The 19,538-nt window shown below is 38.1% G+C and overlaps 1 protein-coding gene across 1 annotated transcript; it reads right to left on the minus strand.

Annotated features, from left to right (window-relative positions):
* Positions 1-736: 736 nt before the first annotated feature.
* Positions 737-17,951, minus strand: gabrd (gamma-aminobutyric acid type A receptor subunit delta). The gene is made up of 9 exons (XM_077545101.1): positions 17,550-17,951; positions 7,800-7,915; positions 6,407-6,474; positions 4,926-5,146; positions 4,345-4,427; positions 4,116-4,253; positions 3,537-3,692; positions 2,458-2,669; positions 737-1,639 (listed from the first exon to the last, which is right to left on the minus strand). Exons 1-9 carry the CDS (start codon positions 17,612-17,614, stop codon positions 1,316-1,318), a joined length of 1,383 nt encoding a protein of 460 aa, XP_077401227.1. The 5' UTR covers positions 17,615-17,951; the 3' UTR covers positions 737-1,315.
* Positions 17,952-19,538: the final 1,587 nt, after the last annotated feature.

Below are 19,538 nucleotides of genomic sequence, written 5' to 3' on the forward strand. Positions count from 1 at the left end.
ATGTATCCCCATATTTTTCATTACTTACATACATTGTTATGATATTAGTCATATCTACATATATCCAAATGATATTTTATTTACCGGTATGCTGCATGGTAAAAAAAAATTGTGAGTAGCCCTTCCGGTTTACCGCTATCACCGTGCCTCATCAAAATGTGTGCGCACTGCACCGCAAGGAGCAGCTTTCAGACTCGCATGGGAATCTTTATGAATGAATGTGCAATAACAATTCTGACACCGGCATATCGATATCGTGTATTCTAAACGCAACGATATATTCCCGTATCGATTCTTTATACACACCTGTATTATACAGTATAGAATAGATCAATTAAATTGCACTAAATCGATGTATCTATTCTTTCGTTCTCTACAGCTAATCTTTTAGACTGGTGCTGGCTGACTGGTGAGGTACAATAATCGTGTTTTTTTTTTAATTATAATTATTATTAATAATAATATTATTATTAGTTGCTGGATTATATTACAGTATTTGCTTGGCTGTTAACCAACATAAAATTATTTGGGCAAACATATATCAATGATATAATACTGCAATATACAGTATCTGAACAAAATCTTAGTACCGCAGGTGTCTTTAGTTTTATTAACGGTATTTTTTATTCACAATTCTGGACATGCACGCACACAAAAAGCAGGAGTGAAAGAATTTCTTTAATGGCGAGGAAACTGGCAGAACGAGAAAAAGGAGATAAAGACGCTCCAGACAACGTCCGAAATGACAATTTTAATTTGGAAGGAAACAGATGGCGGACCACAACAGGGATAAGGCGCAAAGGGGCAGGACGGCTATGGCGCAGGACGAGAGTGAGAGAGTTATCAGCCATGCAGAGTAGTAGGAACACTTCATCTTGTTGTTGCTGCTCGGGTGGCATGTTGATAACACACGGCCCACTTCAGACTTGGACTTGCAGGTTCAAGCAAACAACTGTTTGCAGGATATACTGCGTGTGTGTACGTGTGTTTGTGTGTGGTGGGGTTTACTACTGCAGGTGCACAAGCAGGGTGACATACTTATTAAAGCTGTCCAGGACCATGTGACATTTCATACTTGCATTCCGTGTCTGTGTCTAGATTTAAAGGTCCCATCTGTCCTTAGGTCACATTTTCTATTTCCATTTTCACAGGCTGGAACACGTCATAACCTCTAAAGTTATTTTCGTGTTTCCGGCAGCTTGTTTCAGCTGCAAAATGACTGCCAACATTTATGTGGCACAGTTCCAGCACTTTTGTTTATATACAGTCCTTCCTGGATGGAAGCCATCGGCATCCATGTTCTTTTTCTTCCCTTTTACATGGTATATGCCACCCAGTAGATCACATTAACCACAGCGAAGGTAAAAGGAAACACGGCCCTGGCGTAGATGTCGATGGTGTCGGCGTCAATGGGCTTACAAACGCACTTGGAACAACACTTCTTCTTCTCCTCCTCACTTTCCCGCATCTGCCTGGACCTCCTCCTGGACTCGGACTCTTCGGAGACGGCCTCCCCCGGGATCTCGCTGCTGGAACGCTGCGCACGGCTGTGGCGGTTGGAAATGACCACGCCCTGGTTCATACCGGTGACGGACAGGGAGAACAGAACCATGGCCTGTTTGCCGTTCTTTACAATGGACTGCAAGGACACAAAGAGATGTTTGTGAGCCATCTCTTAGGGAAAAGACACAATGGTCTGAATCATAGCTGTGAATAATCCTCTGAAGTCATTCAATTCCTAATTCACCTAAAATTGTAAGCAATCGGGGCCCCTAAGGTTGCACAAAACGTTTTTACTTTATTGTTATTTTTCATACCTTAAAATATTGTCTGTTGAGTTAATAAACGAGAGCCTGGAACCGATGACTTCCGACTGCATTTGTTTTGTTTTTTCACATTGTCCATATTATGGACAATTTAAAAACAAAACGTTCTTGAAGACTAAATGTGAATGCATTCAACTAATAAGTTAGATTAAACTATACACTGTGCAAAGTAATGCCACCACATGCAGCGTCACTTTTAGGCAGTGAGATCATGTGATGCCAATCAGCAAAGAAAGGACATGGAACAGACATGCAGTTAGTTCTAAAAAAATAAGGATGAAAAATAATTTGGAAAAAAAAGCTTTTTTAGGGCTAAAATTGCAAGCGATCTTATTATATTGTGCATCCAATTGGAAACCTTATGACGTGTCTTTTGAGTCTAGATGTCGGCGGCTCAGTAAGGGAAACAGAATGATAAAAATTCTATTACTCCCTATGTAAGGAAATGTTTTATATTCTCTTTATGTGCGACGGATTCCATGTCAGTGCTGAAGGTCAGTAGTATTGGTTCTTGTCAGCTCTGTGGTTTAAAAGCCAGCGCATATTTGGAAGGCCTACCCATTACTCATAACATCGGCTTCAGCAGTTAGCAGCCAAGAGGCTAAAAGAAAACAGCGAACGAGTTCCTCACCTCCGAGCCCAGCTTGCTGGCCTTCACCTTGGCTTTCTCCTTGAGTCTGTAGTCAGCATTGTAATGAGCGAACGCATACTCGATTAGTGCAGCGAAAACAAACACGTAGCAGATCCAGAAGTAGACGTCCAGGGCCTTGATGGCTGATGCACGAGGCAGGGAGGAGCGGGCGCTCACCATCAGGGTGGTCATGGTGAGAACGGTTGTGATGCCTGTTGAGACAAATATGTCATGGATATGAGACTCCTGTTTCATGTACAGCTGCTAAGCTTTTCATTCCAATACATATTTATCCCTATAAAGCAAAATGTGTTATATTAAATACAAGACATTTGGAGCTCTATTTCACTAGTATAATTTTTTTCCCCCCATTAAAACCCTGACGTATAGGATCTGACACATGCATTGCACGGATGATTCATTAGAGGGCAGTATCACCCAGCTGATGGCTTTTCCAGCAACCTTGCAAGATTGCCCCAACTGAGAAAGGAGAGACACCTACACTTATTAATAGTGGAAAATGTTCGTTCAGATTTTTTGCAATTCTAATATGTTTGATATGTCTGTTTATTAGTATATTTTTGACAGTTATAAATGTAACGAATTTAGAGCATTGTGACCGGATGTATCAAATATGACACAGACACAAACCAAAAGTCATATGTGGAAGTATATATTATATATTTTTTTTGTTTGTTTGTTCAAAAAGACCAATAAATACTCTATGTACAAAGAATCTGAATTTTCTCTCATAATAATAATAGTTTTGGATTTTCCACTATTGTTAATTTTTATTAGATGTTGACGTTTGTTTTTCAAATTAAATTAGTTTTTAAAGCGGGTTTATTAGTTTAGCATTTTCACTTACTAGTTTCAGTTCTTTAACTTTGACCGTTAGACTTGTCTATCAGTACTTGCGTTCATTATAGTAAAATTGGCTTCTGAGTGAATTATTAAACAATGAAAAACTAATAAACAGCATAAATCACTCACTGTGTAGCATACTAGTATGTTATTAAAACTGCCAGTAAATCATTGAATATATCTTTTTTTTTTTTATTGACTTGTCCAATACCAACCTAAGGACACTCGAGCAGGGACTGCTGATTGGCTGATCCAAAAGGACACCCAGGACATGGCAACCAGCAATATGGAAGGCATGTATGACTGGATGATGTACACTCCTCGGTTACGTCTCAGCTGGAAGCGAAGACTGAGCCTTGGAAATCTTCCCGCTGAGAAGAGAAGGAAAACCAGTGGTTAATTGCTTTTTTTGAAGAGTGTAATTATCAATTATGAAAATGTCTTGTGAGTTGAAATTCAGCTGTTCTTCAGACATGCTGATGTTGGGGAATTTTCCGCCTTGTCGTTTGTGTGTGCTAGTGGAGTCAAAGCTTTAAATTGTGAGACATTAAGAGGTGATTTAAGACTGCCACATCCGCGCTTCACACTGTAGCTGCTATCATCTCCTAATCCTTCCGTGTGGCTCAGCACCAAACAAACCTTCATGCATTCCTTCTGTGCATAGAATATAACCACAAAAGGGACTCAATCAAAAGAATATCTCGCTTTAAAAGGCGGGAGTCAAAGTACTACAAAATGTATAAACACTGTTTAAAAAAAAACTGCGCTTTGACTACTTTAAAACGAAGACTCACCAGATTTGAAATTCAGCATCTCCGTGACAAACCGATAGTCTATGATGGTAAACTGTGAGAGTTCCAGTTTGTCCAGGCCGTGAATGTGCTTCTGACTTTCCGACCAGTGGTATACAATATCCTCTGACGAGTAACCGTCTAAAACAGAGCAAAAGATACATATATTTCCAGGCAAAGAATTTATATGAAACAATAATGACTAATAATAAGCATTGAATGTGTAGCTTACAGCTCTCCAGATCAAGCATGCACTCCTGTTCATCCATGGGATACTTTGTCAGGTCCATGTCACATGCCACTGTTGAGGTAATTCTAGGAAAGGGGGGGAGATAAATCAATGAATCAACAACCTTGTAGTGTTCAGAACATCCTTGTAATGCTCTTCGGGAATTATTAAATTATTTTTTACAGAATCACTGAATACTGAATGCTACCACAACCATGCATTGCTAGTTTAAAAATAAAATAAAAGAGCCACTCCAATATCAAAACAGGATTTGATTTTCTCAACTCCTCCTGGTGCCTTGCAGGCTGTAGTAAAAACATTATGAAATTGTATGCATCTTTCATGACAGGAGTGAGGTTGTGCAGTAATGCTGCAGAAGCTGCTGGCGCTTCAAGACGAACAAGTTAAAACTTCAGAGGTTGCCATAGAAACTGTGTTTATTCGCCTCTTGTGGCATGAATAATGAGGTGCGGTAACTAGGAGACATCGGTGCACTCACGTTTTCTCAAGTGCAAACATTTGAAAGCTACAAAAAAAACGGCCTTCTTTATCAACTGTTTTCATGGTCAACATTCTGTTCGTACCTGCTGCTGTATAGAATGACACCATTGGGCTGCAGGCGTATCAGTTTGTTCTCCACGGTAACGTCGTGGAACCAAGCCGATTTGGCGTTGACGATGAAGGTGTCGGGCAGCCAAAGCTTGTCTACAAAGCGGCTGTCCAATCCTAGCGTCTTGTTGGTGTGGTTGTAGGATAGGCGGTCATCGTGCCAGCTCTGCCGCAGGAACACGGTCATAGTGTAGTCCTGCCAAAAACCACGCACAAACACGGAGGCTCGGTCATGGACGCACGCGGAACATGAGGAAGATTTGTCCAAGAAATGTACGAGATTTAACTGTCTTTAAGGAGACTCATTGAATTGCATGCAAATGAAAAATGTCAACGCTACACAATTATTAGGACCCTTTCACCTACGCGCTCAATTTTTTAGGGAAAATCTATGTTCTGTTATTTGCTTAAATACATTATTTTCTCACCTGTTTGCTATTTTTGTGCTCATGCCAGAAAAATACAAGTTCTGTTAACATCCAATAGCATCTATTTTGAAGTGAATTGAAGTATTTATATTCAGACAGTAATAGTGCTTTGTCACCTCACAACTGAGTACACCAAAGATCAAAGGACATTGGCTATTATTTTGTGGTTCTAGATGTCTGTAGAAATAGATTTTCCCAAAACAGATTCAGTAAGATTATTTTCTTATCGTTTTTAGCAGATTTTGGAATGCCCACATTTAGGTCAAAAACTGAAATTTTAGACTGACATCAGAGACGGAAGACGAGCTCATTTCACGATAGTAATATCAATATATGTCCCTACTTCATCTGTTCTTTTTACTAATTTATTGAAGTGGTGATAATCATTTTGGAACAAATCTATAATCACTCTTGAACAATCAAAATGTCTGAAAAGTAAGAAATTCCACCTATTTCCTCGTTCTGCAAAGCAGAGCAAACCGTGCAGCGTAATTTTCGCCTATATTTAAACTTTTAGATGTTTTTTTTAAGACACAAAAATGAGTAAAAAATATTCAGGCTAGATACATTTGAGAGAGCTTGTTTTGTCTTTTAGCTTTGTTTATGCCTTTTATTCAGTTTTCTTATAGCCTGTTTTTATTTTGTTGTCTTCTAGTTTTTAGCGCCAGTGTTTCCTGGGTGCCTTTCCTCACAAAGTTTCTCTGTGCCCCGCCATGTTTTTCTTTTTTCTTTTCTTTTTTCTTTTCTTTTTTTTGGGGGGAGGGGGGATGAGGGGATTTTTTTTTCTTTTTGCACATGTAAACATATTTACAATGAAATAAAAGCATGGTATTGATGCAGTTCTTCAAACAGATGTGATTTTTACCGCACAATGTAATAAAGGATATAAAACAACTCAATGTGGCAATGTGTCAAACGTGTCACACTAACGGTTTCCAAGCCCCCAGAGGGATAAATCAGGATTATGAAAAGAGCAAATCTGTGATTTTTGTTGATTTTTGCTGCATGAGGGAAATGCTCAACTTTACCATGTTGGCTTCTGAGATGTGATCAATACTGGCCACTTCGATCGCCATGGCCACGTTCACGGGTGGACCTGCAGGGGGAGACGTGAGAAAAGAAAACACAAACACACACACTTCTACATCACACGTCTATTTTCCTCCCACATCTCCACCACTCCTACGGTGCACAGAGATTAGGCATTATCCAGTTGAACCATGCTAAGTGGCACATCACACCATGGGCCGTCATAAACACCACTGAGCTTTCATGGGCTCACACAGGGCAAGCTTCTGTTGGCGTTCATGCACACCCACGCATACAGTATAGCTACACACACACAGACACTTGCGCGCACGCACAGACACACGGTTGGGTTCTCGCTCTGCAGTTTGCCATATGATTAGCATGGAGAGCGCCTGCAAGCCTTGAGGGCACAAACTAGCGTGGGAGCTCAACGATGCATAACATAGAGGCCATTTAGGCTGAACATTATGGAATCATACATGACCGACCGTTCCCCACCATTCAACACCTTCCTTCCAGAAATTGTTTATGGCAAGTCAAACCCCATTGGCTAGCCACTGAATGTATGCTCTGAGGCAATTTATAATGGTGTGATTACTAAACTGTGCTTGTCAAGGTCATCAGCATTGCATAATATTGTGATGCATTCACTCTGCTTGCGAGCTTTGCATTCTCAATGAGGATTTACACTTATACAGGATTTTAAAGACCCTGTGAAGTGAATGCAGAGATATGTTTCTAAATAAATTATAAATAATTGCTGGAAATATGCAAAGACTATTGTCAGGATATAGCGTGAAACATTTTTAGTTGTCCTGATTTTTTTAATAAAAAGCATTGATCTTTAAGTTACTCGCAACATGAATATGAGGTTCACATATACAGAAATAGGCCATGCAGTGCTAGTCATGAATCAGAATCAGAATGGGTATTTCTGACATGGCGTCAAATGGAGTAAGTGACGTAAGTGCAGCACACAACAGACTTGATTCCTGAATGGTCAGAGCACCGCTTAATTTTAGTTTTTGTTTTAATAGTATTGCAATGCTCCATCCATCAGTCTGTATTGAGGACAGGATGCTGCGTAATGATGGTGATTGTGCATACATGCTCCAGATGTCGGCCTTTGCACAACTGAGTTAAGCTGTGAGATTGAGAAATCTATCCGTGTGGTCATTGGATAGGTCACATATTGCAGCCATTCTTAGCAAAGTGCATTTTTCCATTCTCACCAACACTGTATACATCTTATTTTATATTCACTAGGTGTAAGTAATGCATCTCATTGAATAATAATGTTAGTGTATCTAAGGTTAGGTTATGCTAAGGATGGCTGTAAATGTCAGGGGATGAAATGAATCCAATGCCACAAGCAGTAGATCTCATACTCACCTCCTATCCCAGGGCGAAAGTTTCTGGCATAGCCCTTCATGAGCTCGTCCAGATTAGGTAACCAGGATATTTCAATGTCTGTACCTACATAGTCCCCAATGTCACTCAGCATAGCCCTAAAGGAGACAAACAAAGCAGTCTTTAATAGTTGTTCAGTTACCTGTGAAATAGGAGTCAAATATATAAGGTACATTTAAAAGTTGCTTACGATAGAAAAATAAAATAAAATATAGCTGATGTTTTGTTTGATATTTTTGACTTTCTGACTCAAAGAGCTTCTTTCAGGATCTATGGCTGAACTATGCATATACCGTATATACAGAATAGTTTTCCCAAACTCTGTCTGTCTATACAATATATAGAATGTACACTGTACATATCCATTTGTTTACTCTGTATCTTAAACTTGATTTTTTTTGTTTTTGCTTTTTTCCTGTTTTTTTATAAATAATTTTAAATTGATATATTTAACATTACATTTTGTAAGGCACACATTGAAAATTCAACATTTGAACCACATAGAATTGTTTACAAGAGTAAAAGTTTTTCCATTATTTTTTTATGTATTTATCGGTCCTTATTATCATAACGTAAAAATGCAATGCATAATTTGGTTTCATTAAAAATACTGTAGTTGTTCTTCTTCTTTTTGCTTTCATTTTTACTTTCGGACAATCATAGAGACAATTTACAACATTCACTTTTCACATAAAATTATACCCGAAAGAAAAAGGGCTGACAGAATGAAGCCAAAGCTTAATGCTGTATACTTGTTATTAAAGACATGATAAGAAATTATTATAGGATCTAGGTATTTGCTGAATGTTATATATGCTAAAGGTTTAGATGTTGTACAGTATGGTATTGTAAAATATCACCCTTCAACTAAAAACAAACAAACATCCAGGCACTTATAATATCCAACTTTTTCCTCTTTCTTACCCACAAAGTATGCAAATGCCAATCAGGGGGTCGCTCTTTATTTCAGGTTATTGTTGTGGTTTGTTATTCCATAAAGCCTGGCCTTATATATTTGTTTTCTCAAATAAATTGTCATAATTCAAATCCCATTTAACTGTTTTTCTTTGCAGCATTTTTCAAACCTATCTTTGTCATCCTGTTAGGCACCCGGGGAATTGCTACAGTAGTTTGTGTAGATGTATGTGTGAGTGTAGTGGGGGATGGGGTAAATGGCCCTGGAGCCCGTGGAGTGCAGTTGGAGCCCATACAGCACTGTCTAAGTAGGGCATCTTTCACCAGTACAGCTCTAACGCCACTAGGTGGCAGTTTTGCATTTTAAAACAGTAGCCTGTAAAAAGGGACCATGACTCCTGCAAACGAACAGCATACTCTGCATCTTGTTGCACTTGACAGAATGTCAAATTTCCTCCACCCTGTCATGAGAGGCACATATTCAATAATGAGTTTTCACTCTATACAAATACCTTTCACCAGGCACAGACGGCCTTTGATAGAGGACAACTTGCAGAAAATAAATGGAAGCGAACATAAGGCTGACATCCATAATGGGCACAGCATAGACATGAAAATAGATGCATAAGGCATTGATTGAAGGCAAAACATTGCAGTGACCTTTGCAAGACATTCATAGCATTTGTCAGATGAAGGTCATCTTCTCAACATTGCACTTTGCAGCTAGTGTGACTTTCGACTCTTTTAAAAAAAAATATATATATATATATATATATATTATTATTTTTTTTTTTTAATCAATAAATTTAAAAAAAAGCATGCAGGGAAAATATTTGACATCATTCATCCACATGGACAGCAACTAAATGGAATTCTTGTCATCATTCCCTCAGTGAGCCGCAACGGTATTTTTAGCTTGGCAATAACTGCCATGTCTGAAATAAATGGGATCATTGTGCAAATTAATTAATCACTCCCTGACTCACGGATTATGTTCACAAAATAGTCACTTCTAAATGTGGAAATGAAGCATGTTTTTCTTTTTCCTTGACAGGAGATTTTGTTAATACAACAAGGTCAAACAGGCTTCAGTCAGTTGTCTCATGCCAAGATGAGCTTGCAATGAGCAAAAACCTCAGTATGAATTCAACCAGGCTCTTAAGACTCTCATTCTGCAAGTGACAGTCCCTAGCCTAATAGGCAAATTGCCTATTTGAAAGTTTTTGAAAAAGCAAGAAAAAAATAAAAAGAGCCCAGTTGCGTCGATTTAACCTTTGTGAATTGCCATGACCTGGATGACTTTGAATATAGGCAGACATAAAGAAAATACCATTTATAAAACACACATTGGTATTTTTCATTCATATTGTGAGAGTAAATTAAAAATAACTCAGGCGATTATGCTTTTAAGATAACTATGTGTTATAACCCATATTAAATAAGCCAATATCATTTTTCTTTGCTAAACATTTCTTGTGCATCTTTATAGGCTACTTTAGCTCATCATTAATGACACATAATAAAGACAAATTCTTACTTGGAAAAAACCTGGACTGTCAAAGATTTATTTGGGAGTATTAAAAATTGATGGTTGGATATTTTAGACTTTGCAAACTTTGCTATTTTAAACATTCGCTAAAAATGTCATCCGACTTGATGGAACAGTTTGCTATGTACTCAAAAGAATGGAAATCAGGTTTGGGAATTTGTCACTCTATCCCCCCAAGAACAAAAATAGTTGGTACAGCAAAGATGGTAAATAGACTGAACTTATACAGCGCTTCCTACACCATACGGTGCTCAAAGTGCTTTACAATGCACCAAATTTACCCATTCACAAACACATTCAGAGGCATACAGAGTTTCCTAAAGAGAACATATTTGAGATGGGACAGGAAGTTAAACTGCCTGGCGTTACCGCCGCATGCTATTTTGTAAACAAATCCAGTGCAGCCCACCCTGTAGCTAGCAGAAATCATAGCTGGCCATGTTTTGTTTTGTTTTTGAAGTACTGTACTTCAAAACCGGTCACTTGTTTGAAACGGCTTCACACAAACATGAACTTGGAGCACAAGCTGTTTTCATAGCATAAAGTCCAACTGCTCAAACTCTTACTGTTGCACTTTTGTGCATTGTGAAGTTTTGTTTGTTTTTTTAAAGATATTTATGTTATACTTTCTTAAAAAGAATAGATTCAAACTAACAAATGTTAAATTTAATACTGTATTAACCATTCATTCAATAACAAAGGTGTTAAAAACTCCACATTAAATTCTCCAATAAATGCATTATTCACAAATAAACAAAATAATATATGGGAATTTAAAAAACAAAAAACAGCACAATTATCAGGGTGTGAATCGTCATCTCTCCTTTCTGTGTCTTAAGCAATGAAAGATGGGTAAACATGTCACCCAAACTCCCAAATTGACGCATAAAGGTACTATGATACAATTAGTATACTGGCTACTAGGGGTGTGAATTGCCTAGTAGCTTGCGATTCGATCTGTATCACGATTCATAAGTCACGATTCCATATCAATTAAGTCAATTATTTTTTATTTATTTTTTACTCAAATTTAGAAAATACTAATTAATGAACTTGTACATGTACGCTGTAAGATTTGTATGAAAATGTACTTCAGGCTTATAAACTGTGGTCCACCGTATTTAACAAACAAACAAATCAATTTTAAGGCTTAATGTTCCATTAATATAACATTCTTTCATGCTTAGTGTGAACCCTAACTGTAATTAAGACATTTTGTTGAATATTTCCATAAAAAAATTATCTTTAAAAATCGATTCGGCTGCATATTAAATCGATACGAGAATTGTGCGCTGTAATATCGCAATATCTACAACGTTCAGTTTAGGTGTGAGAGCCAAAATTATATTGCTGAATCGATTTTTTTTTTTTTTTTACACCCATCAAAAGTTTGGAGACACTTACTCATTTAATAGCATGAGAAAGTGTGTTCAAACGTTTTGATTGTTACTGCACAGCTGTCTAAAATGGAATGTGTGTGGATGCTCTTCAAAACACGTGCGGGGTAACACATTTGATTGCTCTCCAGGGGAGGTGCATTATACATTTGCAGCCCTCCATCCATGACAAAGAATTCAGAGAGTCAACTTCCTCTCTTCCCCTCTTCCTCTCTCTCAAGGACTGGATCTTCACCCGTCTGTGTCAGCCAACATCTTTGGATGAATTTGATGCGCAGTAAAAGCTTTGAGACCTAATTAGATTTAGACAGTGGCACGTCAACACAGAAGCAGGCCCATGATCCTCACTCAGAGACACTCTTTAAATTTAATTGGCTTTAAGTTCAGCAATATGCAAATGAACAAATAATCCAATTGCATAAATCTAGATAAAGCCTTTATGAGGCATTCATGTTGATAAAATCCTACTTCTATGAGTTGGCTGATTGATGAACAATTGCTGTTCAATCTGTACATTAATATAAGTGCTGTAATGACATAAAACACATTACAAATGCCGCTGTTGCACTCAAATTTATCTTTTACAGGCATTTGATTATTTCATGGTAGAATATTTGATTTCTTATGCAAGAATGAAATGTATGAAAAGCTCATGTGGAGAGTATGATAAAAATAGATGACTTTAGACTTTCTTTTGTTTTTCAATAAAAAAGGGCTTCACTCATACATCTATGTATACAAAACTAATGGGGCTACTGAAACTTTTTAAATGATGTTCCTCGAGAACTAAACAGGTTGCGGGGAAACTTTATCCAGCCATTCGCTCATTTTCGATATACTTGTAGCTTGTGCTCATTAGAGAGAGAAGCAGAGTTGACCCTGAACTGGTCACCAGCAAATGCAGTTAATCCTGAAGTAATTAAAAATGTCCGCGTATAAATTGGGCTTTTGGTTGAGGAAAGAAATCAAGTCCTGTTCTTGGCCAAAAACAATCTGAACTGCAAAGTGGGATCATATATTTTTTCAATTCGCTCTTTATTTCTCCAATGTGCACAAAAATGCTACATAAGTATACAGTAGCTTACTATTAGCTGACTTTGACAATACAGTATGTTTTTTTAGCTCCATTTTGCTCCTGTACCATTTGTTGTCATTCTTATTGCAGTTATTATTGTACTGCATTGCCCACATGGACCATGGCATATATGCAGCTTAGGGAGTCCGAAGGTCACCAACTGCGCATCCTTTCCAAGCAGAAAGAGCAGAGTCAGACTTAATCTTGACTTCGGGGCTGCATTGGACGCAATCAAAAATTAGCAAATGTGTGAGGGATATTTCTAAGTATCCTTACAACCACTATAAATAAGCATTTAGACAATTCAAAAGTTTTGAAATGTCAAATTTAATTCTATGAGAGTAATATTCAGTAGAGCAGACTTGCACTAAGCCCTAACTATCCTAAATATGTTTGACTAAGGCAGGATGTAAGTTTCCACTCCTGACCTGTATGTGGCAGTAATGAGCTTTACACAGGAGGTGCCTTTTGCCACACACAAACTGTGTCCAGGCGGGGGAAGGACTTCGCTGAATGTACTGCCATGCTGTTGGCATTCATGAACGAATCAGCATAGAAGAAGAGCGGATCAATGTAGGCTACAAATGTGTGCTCCAGAGCAGGCTTCGCGCAGGGCCCATCTCTATATGGAAACGAAAGTCAAATTTAAAGGCAGTATTCGAAGTTCGCGTGAATTTGGACACCGACTTGTGGTGGCGACGCACCGGAAGTGGCGTCATGTGACCGAGGACCCAACCTATGAATTTGGAAACGCCTATAAAAGCTGTTTGTTTTTTGTTTTTTTACTTAGCCCAGCCGCAGACTGTAACATCCAAGTGAAAAATGCAAATTACTTGATCCACATTGTCAAAATTTATGGTTACTACATTGGTTCATGCAACACCACTCGTGAAACTTTTGTAGAAGTCTGTCCTTCACTGTTTATGTGATTTTGCCAACTGATTATTTAACAAAACAGTTGACTATGCGTAATGAAAACATTTTACATGGTGCATTTTGAAGTTTGTTGATAAAATAAACAAGGTAAGTCCACATTTTTACGCTCTAGACTATAATTAGGAATTTTGTTGTACTTGATACTAAACCTTAAATGGATCACAAATTGCCATTTAATGGCACATACTATAACATAATTATTTTATATAGGATATAGGACACAAATTGACTCCAACAAACTCATTGCTGGGGGGGAAATGGTGTGTCTGCTTTATGATCTGTTGAATAACCGACAGCATTTTACTAACTGCTCATCCCATGGTTCTCTGTAAGGTCACAACCAGCCAGAGATTGTTATCATCACTGTTAAATTGATGTCTACTCCGATACGATGCGCTTTGCTGTCTCACATTTTTTGCAGTTCTGGTGTACAAAAAAATACCTGGTTCAGTGCAAGGTATCTACGCGCCATGTCGTCACAAGAGACGATGAGAAGAAGAAATGCCACCATATGCAGTTCCATAACCAACACAACACCAATCAAAGAAACCTGCACTGTCCTACAGTATGTGGATGATGTACTGTAGGCTACTATGAACAATCTCTCCAGATGCTGTTCTCAACCACACTTATTCTTTACATATCCAATAAAAAAATATATATATATATATACATATATTATTAGATGCAGACTTGCGGTGGTGAATCGAAAGGTGAGTGACAGCTAAGCAGCAAAAAACAACTGTGATGGCAAAAGGTGGCAAAGTCCTAACTTTAGCCACAAGCTACTTTGGTGAAATGGAGGAGCGAGAAAGAGTCATTATTTTCTCAAATGGGTGGGCGGTTGTAGTGATGCGGGAAGGCTGCAACTTTAAGCGTGAGTGTCCGAGAGCAAGAGAGCTGACACACAGCGAGGTGGAAAAAGCACAGCCTACACTTTGCATTGTACTGAGAAGAAAACAATATAGTAACTGGATGGAGAGAGGGGAAAAAATGTGAACAGTGAAGAGCCAAGGAGCTAAAAACTATGTTCTTGCCAAATTCAACTATATTCTTAGGTAGATTTCATTTAAGGCCTTTGACACAATGTATTGTTTGACCCTTTGGGGGAATTGCAGCTTGGCCAACTCACAAAAATAAAAAACACAAAAAAAGCTGCTGTTTTTTTCTTTCTTTTGTTTTTGTGGGCTGGGGTTGCTGGAACAGGTTAATAGCATTTTCATCCATTTCAATGGGGAAAGATGATTTGAGATACAAGTGTTACTAGTGTGGTCATTGAATTACAGTAACACTTATCTTAAGACTCAAGGTACAGCTGTACAATTGAATTACGGTAGTTACCAGAGACCAATCGCATACTGTATGATTAACCACAGTGATATGCTTGCCCATCCAACAAGACTGTCCAGGTTTGCATTCAGGATATGTTTTTTTTTATGGCATTAAATTTAAATAAAAATAATAAGACATAGGAGTACAGCAGAATTCCCTTATGCTATATATGGTATAATTGGTTGGAACAATGTTCACCATTTACTGTATGTCAATACAACACATTTCTAGCAACCATACAGTATCAAGTAGCAGGTCAAAAGACCATAGGCCATAGTTGCATATGGTGCAAAGTACATTATACAGTACGCCTTGGTGTGGTCTATTTTGGTGGCCAAGGTACCTTCAGGTTTATTTCTAAATTGAGTACAAATGTTTAATCAGGTAAAGTTGTGAAACCTCCACTGGGCTACTTATTCGAGAGAGGCTTGTTCTCTTCCGTTAACTAATGTTTGACCCCTATTGACCAGGCCCGGATGTGCGAGTGTAAGTGACATTGTAAGCCATCACACACGGATGCACCTGCCCACCTCACTTGGCATTCATCTCCATAACAAACAAGTCACCTCCTCCTATGCATATGTATTATGCATATTGTGTCATTGAGCCCATGTCCACTGAAGTAAAGCAGACTGCTGGTGCTTTTGTGCAAATGACTTAACTTAAATGCACTGTACAAATAGCAGTTATGATAAAATATGATACATACGAAGTATGTAAAATTGAATTGGAATAACAGTATATGTGTGTGTGTGTGTGTGTGTGCGTACACGTTTTTGCTACATAGTGTGGACCATCCTAGTCTGTCCACCACCATCCTTGTGGGGACATTTTGGTGGTCCCCACTAGTCCAGACCTCTTTTTGAGGGTCAAGACTTGGTTTTAGAGTTGAGATTTGAATTGGGTTTTGGTTGGGGTTAGGGTAAGGGTAAGGGTTAGGGTTAGGCAATCAGTTGTGATGGTTAAGTTTAGGGCAAGGGGCTAGGAAACGCATTGCGATGAAAGCAAAAATAAATATCATGATCAAACATTTTCCTCCATTAATGTGACCTTTAACCTATAGAACTCAATTGCAAAAAAAAACAAAACACTCCCATAACATGATAGTGCCACCACTATGCTTCACTGAAGCTATGATGTTCTTTTGGTGATGAACAGTGTTGTGATTTTGCTACCATTTTTTTATTATGGCCAAAATGTTTAACCTTGATTTAAAGATTTTGCAAAAACACAGGAAATTTTCCAAACGTGGGAAAATGTGTTACAATCAATCCAGTGACACCTAGGTCGAATTTTTTATTTTAGCTATAATTTGAAAATGTATACAGGCTTGATGTAAACACAAGACATCATCATCTAAAAAACATATTTGCAGTGAAGCATGGTGGAGATAACATCATGCTGTTTTTGATTCAACTAGAACTGTGGCCTTAGTGGGGGGGAATTAAGAAGAGTTCCAAATATTAGTGAGTCAGTGTAAGAGTAAAGCCTTTAGGCTTCTACTAGAAAGCAAAAACACATCAAGAAAAGCCCACTAGACCATCTGGACTTAATTTGGGCATGTGTGATGATGTGTATTTCTGCTGGTAACGCTGTGAATTTCTCCACTGTGGGATAAATAAAGGTATATCTTATCGTATCTTATCTTATGTACACCCCCCCCCCCCCATCAAATGTGTTTACAGGTCACATTAATTCTGGAAAAGGTTTTGAAAGGATTAGTCTGTTACTGTACATGGAAAAAAAACTGTCATTTAAAAAGGGGTGTGTAGACTTTTTGTGTATTAATCATGTATAGTATGAAAAGCATAAAATTGTGTTCAAGTATTATGTTTCGTGTAGTCATCAATCCACTTTTGATAGTAATAGATGACATATAATAAGCATAATAATAATAATAATAATAATAATAATAATAATAAGAGTAATAGATAATAGAGCTTATGTTAATTTCATTCTGAAATGCTTGTATATATGCTATTACAAAGATGCTGCCTATACTTTATGTTCACAGTCAGGTTGTATAAAAATATGTATGCATATAAGTATAACATTCTGTGCATGTATCACTATGCATAGTCAAAGTCTCTCCCCATACACATGTGTGTGTTTGTGTGTGTATTTATAGCCTATTCATCAGTAAATTTTTTGCCACAAACAGTGCTGCTGACTATTTTTGCTGCTGTTTCCATCTACCTCTGCACAATACTATCTATTTATTCATGTAGACCTGCAGCCAAATGAGTGAATTCATACCTAACCCACCCAGGAGAGTGGAAATAATAATTCAAAAATAAAAATCAATCCATCCATTTTCAGAACCACTTGTGCTTTTCTAATGCAAAGAATAACAACTCACATTTAAATAAAAATGTTCTCATCGCATATGCAATTCATTGTTTTCTAGTAAGCTGTGTCCAACTTTTCCCACTTATTGCATTATTGGTGCACTCTACAGCATGCTCTCACAACAATCAGCTCATATATAACTGGACACCTGTAAGAAGTCAATTCAATGGTGAGCTCACCTGGTAAAAAGATCCCTTCCAAAAAGGAGAAGTGCCAGAGTGCTTAGCAGATTTGACAGATCCATCTTCAAACGTGTTTAAAATAATAACCAGGAAAAAAAAAAATCTAAGTTTTTCCTCAGAAAAAAATCGACACCAGGGCTTTTTAAATGTTATTAGTTCAAATGATCTCCTCTTGTGATCCAATGATGTAAGAGACAACAAAGTAAAAGTGCCTGTCTTATGGAAATGAAAATGATGTCAAGAGTCATGATTTTGATGATGACGATGATGCTGCTGCTGATGATGACGATGACACCATATTGTCCGAGGGCGCACAAGGGGAAAGCGCAAAAGTCCCGCTCCAAACCGCAACGAACCGATCCGACAGCAGCGCAGCACAGCCTCCTCCTCCTGTTCTCCAGCGCCAGGCTGATAGAGACAAGGCAGAGAGGGAGAGAGAGAGAGAGAGAGAGAGAGAGAGAGAGAGAGAGAGAGACTCACTAATCTGTTGTTCTCCCCCGCCTGACTTGGCATCTTAACACCACACTCAATCTGGCCACATAGTCACAAATATGGGACTTTAGGATGTTAATACAGCATTATGTAATTTCGTGGTACGTACACAAATCATCCCCATTAGATCATATGGTGTCTGGCTTTGCACCAACTTAATGCTGTAGATGGCTGGATGTTCATAAATGACTAGTCAGGAGTCAGGATATACTGTAGCCAACTCTACTGGACACGAAACTGGTCCTTGTACGCTCTTTTAATAACGATTTGAATTTGAATTGTATTCGGACAACATTATAATTGTATACAGTACTCAACTCTTGAGTAGTTACCGATACCAATACCAAGTACCGATACCATTAGTAATTGTTGATACGTAGAATTTCCCCAAAAAATCAATGACCGATAATTTAAAAAAATATAGCCTACCTGTTTGTCCAATACTGGTATCAGCCAACATCGCGAGTGCCGATACCATTGGTATTCACCCAGCCTTACCCCTTTTTAGTCCAGAGAAAAAGTGTCTAGTAGTATGCATTTTACATTTATTACAGTGCAGACTGCGGACATTCAAATGACAAAGTGCAGCGTTTAAAAAAAATCTAATGAAATTTAATTGTGCAAATTGTGACGATACACATTTTCCTTTAGCCTTCCTCTTTTTTGGGGAGCACATATAAAATATGCAATCCAGTTTGTGTATTTTTGTTGAATTTCCTCAGAAATGCACTCTTGCGTAATTGTGTGTTTTCCCCCAAGTTCATTTTACAGAGAATTGTCGATGTGATTACACTTTAAAAAAAAAAAGTCGAACTTTTTGGAACACATATTTTCATTTCATTTAATGTTTATTTGAATTGAGACAGATGTACATTCGCAAATGGAAAAACACTCTCTAATGCACAGTATCACAGCATTTGTAGCTAAACTCATTTGTTAAATAGTCAATTGTTGATGTACAATTGGCATGAATAAAAGTCAGGATTATTGTCATAATTCTATATATCTTCCCTCTCTTGGCAATCTATTTCCTTCCTTTGCTTCCAGTCTTTTCTGCTTCCATTCCTTTTGTTCTCCCTTACTCACATTTGTTTTTGCAAACTCTTTTGGGGTCATGAAATTTCAATGTAGTGTTCTTAAGCATGGTGAAAGAGATGTTTGCACAATGCACATCTGTCTCACTTTAAAAGATTCTGGGCTTGAATCTTGGCTCAGGCCAGGGGTGGACACACATGGCCCTGAAGGGCCCAGAGTCCTGCAGGTTTTGGATGTTTCCCTTCTCCAACACAGCTCATCAGCTCATCAGCAAGCTCTGCATAAGCCTTATTACGATCCTGTTGATTGGAATCAGCTGTGTTGGAGCAGGGAAACATCCAAAAGCTGCAGGACTCCGGCCCTCGAGGACTGAGTTTCCCCACCACTGGTTCAGATCCTTCTTTACGGAGCTTCCCAACTGGAGCTACCTCTCACATTAAGAAAGCATGCATTGTCCAT

This window comes from Vanacampus margaritifer, chromosome 1 (assembly GCF_051991255.1).
Source record: "Vanacampus margaritifer isolate UIUO_Vmar chromosome 1, RoL_Vmar_1.0, whole genome shotgun sequence".
NCBI lineage: Eukaryota > Metazoa > Chordata > Actinopteri > Syngnathiformes > Syngnathidae > Vanacampus > Vanacampus margaritifer.